Source organism: Penaeus monodon, chromosome 36 (assembly GCF_015228065.2).
Source record: "Penaeus monodon isolate SGIC_2016 chromosome 36, NSTDA_Pmon_1, whole genome shotgun sequence".
NCBI classification, from domain to species: domain Eukaryota; kingdom Metazoa; phylum Arthropoda; class Malacostraca; order Decapoda; family Penaeidae; genus Penaeus; species Penaeus monodon.
Genome location: NC_051421.1, coordinates 25,674,318 through 25,684,931, shown reverse-complemented (window position 1 = coordinate 25,684,931; position 10,614 = coordinate 25,674,318). Strand labels below are relative to the sequence as shown.

Below are 10,614 nucleotides of genomic sequence, written 5' to 3'. Positions count from 1 at the left end.
TAAGCGTGGGGTTGACCTCCATGCGAATTGCCACTAACCAGCTGCTACATTCTTCAGCGCAAGGGAGAGGAAAACGCCATGTAAACCCGCCATATATAACTTTCATAATAATAACTGGAGCAACCAGATAGATGAACAGCGATTATAGATGCAGAGATATAGATTGAAAGAGAACGGGATTTTCTACATGTTCGTTGCACAAACGAAGCAGATATACTCAAGAGACATACCCGGGGAGGTAGTGCTTGTCCATACCTGTCACGTACTGTGGAGGAGCGCCGTCGTTGTGAGGCTTCTCTGCGGACGAGTTAATGAAACACTCACTTTCTGAGGGAAGGTCACAGCTATGGGATATTTGTCATTGAAGAGAAGGCCCTCAGCGCACTCGGATACTTGAGTGGGTGTCCTTTTCTGTTACCTTAAAGAAAACATTGAATTATGGGAAGAAGTTCTATGTCAGTGAGTATTATGTAATTGATTTTCAAGCTAACCTGTAAGCAAGTCGTCTAAATCTTAAAGGACAGTTGTGTTCAAATAAGTGGAAGAAAAACATTTGGAGCAAATTCACATTTGTACTACTCTGAAAAACAGGACGTCAGCTGGATAAATGACACTCCCCAGTGGGTCACCTGTGCGTGGTACTTTCTGGCTGGCAATGAGGGTAACAGCGTTTGAAGGCCGGCATTGTGAATTCAGGATGGAAACTAGACAATCTGAACAGCATGGAACTGTGGCATCGGCCCGGCTGAAACACAAGCAAATTTAATATCTATTTAGATCGTATATGGGCATATTTACATAATCAGTTTTTAAAATCGTAGGGTACCAATGACTTACTGCACAATAAATAATAGAGGACAGTCATTGGAGCGAGCTTCAGACAAACACTCGCAGTCACAGATTTGTTCATTTGAGACGGAAGGTCGGGTGGAGGGCTGCAGGATTAGACAAGGGGCAGGTGCGTCTCAATCATCAGTGCAACCTTCATCCTGCAGGCAGTCGCAGTTCTGCTTACCGCGAGTGAATGAAGGGACCAGTGGCATGCTGAACATAAGCACACTGAGTTGTCCACAGAAACATACTGCGAGCATTGGCCGTGAATGAGGATAAAAGTCCCATTTTCTGCGACAGATGAAGTTACATTCACCAGACGAGAGTGTGCGGTTTCAACTTGTTGAGCAGAAGTTGCGGTCAGGTGCGACTGGTTGTTTGTTGCGGACTGTTGTCGGTGGTACCATGTTGTCGGTGCGACTGTTGTCCCCGGTGCGGGTGTTGTGGTGCGACTGTGTCGGTGCAGGTGTTGTCGGTGAGACTGTTGTCTGTGCAGATGTGTCGGTGTGACTGTTTTGGTGGTACTGTTGTAGGGCGACGGTGTCGGTGCGGTGTGTCGGTGAGAATGTCGTCGGTGCAGCTGTGTCGGTGCGAATGTGGGTCGGGGTACTGTTGTCGGTGCGAATGTTGTCGGTGCGCTGTGTTGTCGGTGCGGACTGTTGTCGGTGCGGAGGTGTTTTGTCGGTGCAGGTGGTTGTAGTGAGGCGGTGTCGGTGCGTGTGTTGTCGTGCGGGCTGTCGTGTACGGTGCGGGTGTTGCGGTGCAGCTGTTGTCGGTGCAGTGGTGTCCGGTTCGGGTGTGTCGGTGCAGCTGTTGTCGGGCACGGGTCTGTTGTCGGTGCGGCCTGTGGTCGGCGCGGCTGTGTCGGTGCAGCTGTGTCGGTGCGACTGGTTTGTCGGGCGCGCTGTTGCTGGTTGCAGCTGGTGTCGGTTAAGCTGTGTCGGTGTGTGCGATATCGGTTGCGGCTGTTGTCGGTGCGGCTGTTGTCGGTGCGGCTGTTGTCGGTGCAGCTGTTGTTGGTGCGACTGTTTTCAGTGGTACTGTTGTTGGTGCGGCTGTTGTCAGTGGTACTGTTGTCGGTGCGACTGTTGTCGGTGGTACTGTTGTCGGTGGTACTGTTGTCGGTGGTACTGTTGTTGATGGTACTGTTGTTGCTGCGTACTGGGGTGCTGGTACTGTTTTTGGTGTACTGTTGTCGGTAGGTTACTGTTGTCGGTGGGACGTGGTTGCTTGTGGTACTGTTGTTGCTTGGTACTGTTGTTGCTGGTATGTTATTTTTTTTTTTAATTCTTGTTGGGTGGTAATGTGTTGCTTTACTGTTGGTCGTGTAACTGTGTTGCTGGTAATGTGTGCTGGAATGTTGTCGGTGGTAATGGTCACGGTAGGTTTTACTGTTGTGCTGGTACTGTTGTGATTTAATGTTGTTGCTGGTATTGTTGTCGGTGGTAAATGTTGTTGCGGATAATGTTGTCGGTGATGGTTACTGTTGTTGTTGGTAATGTGCGGTGGTTAATGTTGTTGCGTAATGTTGTTGGCTGGTACTGTTGTTGCTGTACTGTGTTGCTGCGTAATGTTGTCGTTGGTACGTTGTTGTTGGTAATGTTGTCGGTGGTATGTTGTTTGTTGTAAGTTGTCGGTTTGGCTAATGTGTTGATGGTACATGTTGTTGCTGGTAATGTGTTGCGGTAATTTGTAAGGTGGGATGTTGTTGCTGGTAATGTGTTGCTGGTACTGTTGTCGGTTGTACTGTGGGTGGTACTGTTGTCGGTGGTTACTTTGTGTGGTACGTTGTGTGGTAATGTTGTTGGTAGTACTGTTGTTGGTGGTATGTTGTGCTCGGAATGTTGTTGATGGTAATGTGTCGTGGAACCTTGTTGCTGGTACATGTTGCGGTCGGTACTGTTGTTTGATGGTATCTGTTGGTTGCTGGTAATGTTGTCGTGCGTACTGTTTGGTGCTGTGTATACTGTTGTTGCTGGTATATGTTTGTTTGGTGGTACTGTGTTGATGGTAATGTGTTGGTGGTTACTGTTGTTGCTGGTAAATGTTGTTGGTTGTACTGTTGTTGCTGTTTTTCGTACTGTTGTGCTGATATGTTGTTTGCTGGTACTGTTGTGCTGGTACTGTTGGGTTGATGGTACTGTTGTTGCTGGTACTGTTGTTGCTGGTATGTTGTTGCTGGTTACTGTTGTTGCTGGGATGTTGTTGGTGGTACTGTTGTTGCTGGTACTGTTGTTGCTGGTACGTGTTGTGGTACTGTGTGCTGGTACGTTGTGCTGGGTACTGTGTTGTTGCTGGTAATGTGTCTGCTGGTTAATGGTTGCTCGGTACTGTTGTCGGTGTTACTGTTGTTGTGGTAATGTTGTTCTGGTGTTACTGTTGTCGGTGTTACTGTTGTTGATGGTAATGTGTGTGTGTACTGTTGTGCTGGTTAATGTTGTGCTGGTACTGTTGTTGTATGGTAGTTGTTGCTAGTTAATGTTGTTGCTGGTAATGTGTTGCTGGTACCTGTTGTCCCCCCCCCCTTTGGTACGTTGTTGGTGGTACTGTTGTTGGTGGTAATGTTGTCGGAGGGTTACTGTGTTTGGTAATGTGTGGTGGTATAACTGTTGTTGCTGGTACTGTTGTTGCTGGTACTGTTGTTGGTGTATGTTGTGCTGTTAATCGTTGTTGGTAGGTATGTTGTTGGGTACTGGTGTTGATTGGTACCTGTGTGGTGGTACTGTTGTTGAATGCGTACTGTTGTTGATGTTAAAGCGGTCAGGTGATTACTGTTGTGCTGGTACTGTTGTTGCTGGTACGTGTCGGTGGTACTGTGTCGGGTGGTACTGTGTTGCGGGCACTGTTGTTGTGCGTACGTTGTTGCTGGTACTGTTGTTTCTTGGTAAGTTGTCCGGTGGGTACTTGTGTTGCTGGTACTGTTGTGTTGTGGTACTGTGTTGTGTACTGTTGTTGGTGGTACTGTTGTCGGTAGGATTACTGTTTTGGCTGGTACTGTTTAGTCGGTGGTACTGTGTTGTGGTAACTGTGGTGATGGTACGGTGCTGCTGGACTGTGGCTGGTAATGTGTTGCGTGGTCACTGTTGTTGGGCGTCACTGTGTGCTGGTAATTGTTCGTCGGTGTTATGATGTGCTTGGGTAATTAGTGTTGACTGGTAATGTTGTCGGTGGTATGTTGTCGGTGGCGTTGTGTGCTGGTAATGTTTTGCTGGTACTGTTTTGGTGGTAATGTTGTGCTGGTAATGTTGTCGGTGGGGTACTGGTTGTGCGTTAATGTTGTTGCTGGTAATGTTGTCGTGGTACTGTGTCGTGTACTGTATGGTTGATGGTACGTGTTGCTGTAATGTGTGATGTACTGTTGGCGGTGGTACTGTTGTCGGTGGTATGTTGTGCTGGTACTGTGTGCTGGTAATGTTGTTGCTGGTAATGTTGTTGCTGTTAAGGTTGTCGGTGGTACTGTTGTCAGGTGCTGGTATGTTGTCGGTGGTACTGTTGTTTTATTGCTGGTAATGTTGTTGCTGTAATGTTGTTGTGGGATACGTGTCGGTCTGGTTTACTGTTGTCGGGGTACTGGTGTGCGGGTACTGTGTTGTCGTGGTACTGTTTAGTTGCTGGTACTGTTGTTGGCTGGTTACTGTTGATGGTACGGTTACTGTTGTTGCTGGAATGTTGGTGCTGGACTGTTGTCGTGTACTGTTGTCGGTGGTACGAGTTGTGGTGGTACATGTTGTGTGGTAATGTGTGTGTACTGTTGGTGCTAGGTAAGTGTTGCGCAAAACAGAGTACTGTTGTCGGTGGTTACGGTTGTCGGTGGTACTGTTGTTGATGGTACTGTTGTTGATGGTACTGTTGTTGTTAGGTACTGTTGTCGGTGGTAATGGTAGTCGGGGTACTGTTGTGCTCGGTACTGTTGTTCGGTATTACTGTGCTGTTTGTTAATGTTGTGATTGTTACTGTTTGTGGTGGGTACTGTCTGTTGCTGGTAATGGTGTTGGTGGTATGTTGTTGATGGTACTGTGGCGGTGGTTACTGTTGTTGGTGGTACTGTTGTGGTGGTAATTTGTTGCGGTATGTTGTCGGTGGTACTGTTGTCGGGGTACCGTGTAGCTGGACTGTTGTCGGGTACTGTTTGTGGTACTGTGTTGCTGGTTACTGTGTTGCGTGGTACTGTTGTTGATCTGCGTACTGTTGTTGCGTGGTACTGTTGTTGCTGGGTACTGTTGTGTTGTATGTTGTTGCTGGTAATGTTTGGACGGTCAGGTAATGTTGTTGCTACAAAGGTACTGTACGGTCGGTTGGTACTGTTGTTGCTGTTACTGTTGTTGCTGGTACTGTTGTCGGGTGGTACTTTTGTTGCGTGGTAATGTGTGGTGGTACTGTTGTGATGGTAATGTTGTCGGTGTAATGTTGTCGGTGGACCTGTTGTGCTGTACTGTTGTGGCTGGTATGTTGTGTGGTACTGTTGTCGGTGGTACTGTTGTTGCTGGTACTGTTGTCGGTGGTAATGTTGTTGGTGGTAATGTGTTGTGGTCTGTCATTGCTGGTACTGTTGTTGGGCCCCCCTTGTTTTTTTTTTAAACCTTGTTGTTGCTGTTAAATGTTGTTGTGGTACTGTTTTTGTGGTACCTGTTGGTGGGCTGGTAAGTTGTTGCTGGTAAGGTGGTTGGTGGTACGTTGTTGCTGGTATTGTTGTTGTTGCGGGAAGTTGTTGCTGGTAAGTGTTGGGGGTACTGTTGTTGCTGGTACTGTTGTTGCTGGTTACTGTTGTTGCTGGTACTGTTGTTGCTGGTACTGTTGTTTGCTGGGTATGTTGTAGGTGATGGTAATGTTGTGCTGAATAATGTTGTCGCTGGTAAGTGGTGTTGGAATGTTGTTGGTGGTAATGTTGTGCTGGTAATGTTGTTGGTGGTACGTTGCCGGGGTTAATGGTGTTGCTGATAATGTTGTTGCTGCGTAATGTTGTGGTGGTATGTTGTCGGTGGTACTGTTGTGTGGGTATGTTGTCGGTGGTACTGTGCGGTGGATGTTGTTGCTGATAATGTTGCTGCGACCGGTACTGTTGTTGTGGTACTGTTGTTGCTGGTATGTTTGTCGGTGGGTACTGTTGTCGGTGGTACGTGTTGTCGGTCGGTATGTTGTTGAGGTAATGTGTCGTTGGTTACTGTTGTTGGTTTGGTACGTTGTGGGGTCTAATGTTGTTTTGCTGGTACATGTGTGTGGTACTGTGTTGCTGTGTACTGTTGTTGCTGGTTACTGGGTTCGTGGTGGTTACTGTTGTCGGTGGTAAATGTTGTGATCGGTAATGTGTCGGTGGGTTACTGCGTGTTGGTTACTGTGTCGGTTGGTAATGTTGTTGGGTACTGTTGTGCGGGTAATGTGTTGGTGGACTGTTCGTTGCTGGTAAGTGTTGCTGGTTTACTGTTGTTGCTGGTAATGTTGTTGCTGGTTACGTGTCGGTTGTACTGTGTCGTGTAATGTTGTGATGTAATGTTGTCGGTGGTATTGTTGTTGTTGGTATGTTGGCGGGGTAATGTTGTTGCCTGGTAATGTTGTTGGCTGGTAATGTTGTCGGTGGTATACTGTTGTGGTGTAATTGTCGTCTATCCAATACACTAAGAAAGGTGATATTTATAATGAACTAAAATAGTGAGATAAACTAATGAAGAAATAAATTACTAAAATTTTCAAGGGGTGGGAAAAGATGGCACCTTCTCTTTGATAGGTCACGTTGCTGAAACTATATTTAGGGGTATAATTGCGTACACGTTCTGTGATAAAACATTTTTATATTATTATTCTCGTATTTTTTTATATATGCACTAAGGTGATAACAGTAATAAAAGAGGAATTCTGGGTAGATGAATATCATACCAGTCTGTAAATATAAATCTATATATACATAATATACGTAATATATATAATATATATATATATTAAAATATTTTATAAAAATATATTATATATATATAATATATATATAATAATATAAATATTATAGGATATATATATATATTATATATATATATATAATAATATTAAATATTTTTATATATATATATAATATAATATATATAAAAATATATATAAATATGAGAAAAAGAAATAAGAATTATATTAAAAATAAAATATAATAAATATATATATAAAATATATAAAAATAAAAAATATATAAATATTATAATATATATATAATATAATCGATAGAGAGAGAGAGAGAGGAGAGAGAGAGAGAAAAGAGAGGGGAGAGAGAGAAAGAGAGGAGAAGAGAGAAGAGAGAGAGAGAAATGAAGAATATATTAATATGTATATATGTATACATAAAACACTACGCGACACACACACACACACACACACACACAAAAACACAACAACACACAAACACACACACAACACAACCACACAATATATATATATATATAAAATATATATATATATATAATATATTGGGGTTGTGTGTGTGTGGGGTGTGTGTGTGTGTGTGTGTGTGTGTGTGTGTGTGTTGTGTGTGTGTGTGTGTTGGACATCTATTAATTTGTGTTGACGTGTTTATTCGTTATATGCAGGTGTGGCGTAAAAACAAGACAGAAGTAACAAAAGCGTTAAATCATGGCATAAGTCAAAAGTACAAAGTGGGCACAAACCCACACACACACCACACACACACACACACACAACACACACAACAAATATATATAATATATTATATATTATAAGATATATATATATATATATATATGTGGTTGTGTGTTGGTGTGCGTGGGTATTATGATACATATATACATATTGATATATCTTTTTCTTCTCATATTTCCTCTCGTCTTCGGCCCTCTCATCCTCTGCTCTTCGCTCTCTCTCGTCTCTCTCTTCCTATATATATATATAATATAATATATATATATATAATATATATATTATATGCAAATTCTATATTCTTTCCTCTCATTTATATATCATATATATATTTTAAAATATTATTTATATATAAAATATATATATATGTTATGATATATCTATATATATAATATATTAAAATATATATATATATTTATTTACTATATACATTATTATATTATATTAAAATTATATATATATATATAATATATAATATAATATATACAATATATAACCTCTGGACTGTAGGACTTCAGCACTTATAGAAGAAAAGTACAACCTATATTAGCCATCTCTAAATGCCACATACTGGGTAATTTATTCTACATTTATCGACTCATTACCGTAACAACCCTATTAGATTTGGAGAAGTAAACCTTTTAAAATATGGACTTCTTACTTTGCGTAGAAAAAAAAGGTCATATTGCCCTTTATAGCGGATTAAATGAAACTCCTGGAATCGACGTTTCCCTGTCATAGTCCTGTTAGGCATAACAAACTTGGTTAATGAAGCTATCAGATGTTGCATTTCCTCCCATTTTGCATGAATTCCCTGGTATTTCCATTGGATTAGGGTTTTCAGTTCTTCAGGCTGACAAACTACCTCTTCATAAGTTGTTTGGCAGCACTTGTGGTTAAGGCCCACCCATCCCTTTGGGGTGTTCCTTTCCAGGGTTTGGGGGAGTCCCTTTGAAGGTTTTTACCTGTAAAAACAGTTCCAACGGTTCCTTTTGGACAGGGTGAGATTTCTTTGCCGGGGAAAGAGGCATCAGCCCTTTTGGTTTAGGAGCATTCTGTTTAGCGCAGAGGCCCTTGGAGTTGGCAGTTGGGGCTGTCACGTTGAAGCCTTGGAGCCTTCTGATAGCTGCAAAGACCCCCCTCCCGGGGGGAGCTTTTGAACAGGCTCAAGTTCCCCTGCCCAGGTAAAGGGTACCTAGCTTTTTTTCAGATTATTACCTAGCAACGGGGCCCTGAGAATGGGTGGGACTAGAGTGTAACAAGGCCTTGGGGGCCGACTGTGTCCAAAGACCTTATTGGAGGGGGGTCTCCTCCAAAAGACCCCTCATCCCATTCCCTTTTCTGGGGAACAATACCAGAGGCAGTTCGATTGAGGTAAATTTAAGGTGGGAGAGTGGTGTGAAATTACTATTGGACTTAGTGCTGTGCAAACAGGAAATGGCATGTCGCTTTGCCTCTGGAAAATTAACTTTCTCCTTGCTCCTTAATACAATACTCTCAAATGTGTACCTTTTACATTGTTTTAAAAAAGCTTCATGAGCTTCTTTGCAGTGATAACAGCATATTGGACCTGGACGGTTGTCATCTCCTTCATGACCTTTTTGTACCACATTTTACACACACTCTTGGTTGTCCATTTTCCTTAAAATGGCAAGAGTTGGATCCATGCCATAACCCTGGCAGTGGAAGCACCGCATAGGGTTGGGTACATATGGCTTTTCCTTGAGGTGGTACCATACCAATTTAACTGATTCCGAAAGTACTATTGTTTCAAAAGTTAGAAGGAGAGCTGGTGTCGACTGTTCCGTCCATCAACTTTCTTCCTTTAACGTTTATTGTCACTACATGAAAATTCTTTAGTTCCTCTAACAGCTTCTCCTCAGAATACTTCATCAGGTCGTGGGGAAAAGTACAATTTTCTTGTACGTGACTGAGTGTTTTGTGAGGAGAACATGAGATTTGAGTCCCTGGAATGTCGCATATCCAACACAAACAGTCACTCTCGTCTGGGACGAAACCTCAACTATCAGGCTACCATCTCGCTTTGGGGTTGATGTGATTGATTGTTTGGGATAATTTAAAATTGTCTGCCGCGTCAACAGCTAAGGTCATTAGCGGCGAACACCTTGTTAGATAGAAATATCAGAATATTTAAAACTTTAAAAAGCTATCAATAAATATCTTACAAATAACAATAAATATATAAAAATCAAAGCATAAATATTATGCTCTAAGGCATAAAATTATTGCTAAACATTATGAATAATTAAATTTTATTTAAAATACTAGTCTCCCTAAGGAAAACTAATAAGACTATCTATGTCACAATCCTCCCCAATACATTTTTTTAGTGTATATGGTGGAGAAAGTACATTTCGTCTTTGGTCTGGAATGTTGCACATCTTTCCACTACATGTGCGACCGTTCATGGCTCTTGGCATCCCTCACAAAGTGCTTGACTTTTAGCCATCATCGGTCCATGAGTCAGTCTTGTGTGCCCGATTCTTAGTCTTGTTAATACAACTTCTACTTTTCTGTTGGGATGGATGCTGGTCACCCAACTGCCAAGATCATCTCTAATCTCTTGCAGTTTGTTTCTAGAGGTATGCATCCCTTTTTTCCCTCCATCTTTCACGAAGACAACTCCCGATGCTGGTTTCAAGTCGGTGGGGTGGGAGGGAAAACGAGCATCACAAGGCTGAGCGGCAACCGCCTTGGCCTCTGATCAGCTCGCTCATCCCACTAATACCAACATGCGGCTGGCCCAACATAGAGTTATCTTTTTACGTGTTGCATCAATGCAAGCCAATCTTGAACCTCCCTCACTCCTGGAGTGATGAGTTTAACTCTGATTGCTTGCAAGGCACTATGAGAGTCCAATATATTAAAACAGAATGGTTTTGTAAGATCTTAGTCATCTTAACTGCTGCAAGGATGGCATGTAACTCTGCAGTGAAATCGAGGCTGCTAGAGAAAGACTGCCAGATGCAGTCTTCCTTCTGCTCACTGCTGCAAAGCCCACGCCATTTTCAGATTTTGAACCATCTGATATTGCATCTGATTTAGTAATTTTGAAATTTGGGTGAAGAAAAATTCTCTTGACTTCGCTTCGATCTCTCCCCTTTTCCCAATTCCGACCAAATCCAGTCAAAT

At 42.6% G+C, this 10,614-nt stretch overlaps 2 protein-coding genes across 2 annotated transcripts in view; both read right to left on the bottom strand.

The window, feature by feature from the left end:
• Nucleotides 1-217: 217 nt before the first annotated feature.
• Nucleotides 218-4,557, bottom strand: LOC119595598 (mucin-5AC-like). The gene is made up of 8 exons (XM_037944707.1): nt 4,372-4,557; nt 4,135-4,266; nt 3,604-3,792; nt 2,316-3,161; nt 1,016-2,236; nt 643-745; nt 492-512; nt 218-327 (listed from the first exon to the last, which is right to left on the bottom strand). The coding sequence occupies exons 1-8, from the start codon at nt 4,555-4,557 to the stop codon at nt 218-220; spliced, it is 2,808 nt and encodes a 935-aa protein (XP_037800635.1).
• A 31-nt stretch (nt 4,558-4,588) lies between these two features.
• Nucleotides 4,589-10,614, bottom strand: part of LOC119595596 (mucin-5AC-like) — a 9,257-nt gene continuing 3,231 nt past the window's right edge. Inside the window, exons 3-6 of the mRNA XM_037944706.1 lie at nt 8,427-8,554; nt 6,165-6,410; nt 5,444-5,815; nt 4,589-5,320 (exon numbers count right to left, since the gene is read on the bottom strand). Coding sequence (XP_037800634.1) covers nt 4,589-5,320; nt 5,444-5,815; nt 6,165-6,410; nt 8,427-8,554 — 1,478 coding nt within the window. The remainder of the gene's footprint in view (nt 5,321-5,443; nt 5,816-6,164; nt 6,411-8,426; nt 8,555-10,614) is intronic.

Excerpts from the sequence above, each read along its gene's own strand:
- LOC119595598 (XM_037944707.1), bottom strand. The coding sequence starts at position 4,557 with ATGTACCACCACAACTCGTACCACCGACAACAGTACACGACAACAGTC. Across the intron at positions 3,162-3,603 it reads ACAACAGTACCAGCACAACA|TACCGAGCAACCATTAACCA; the intron begins GTAATCACCTGA and ends CACCGACAACAG. Across the intron at positions 746-1,015 it reads GGTCCCTTCATTCACTCGCG|CCGGGCCGATGCCACAGTTC; the intron begins GTAAGCAGAACT and ends CTTGTGTTTCAG.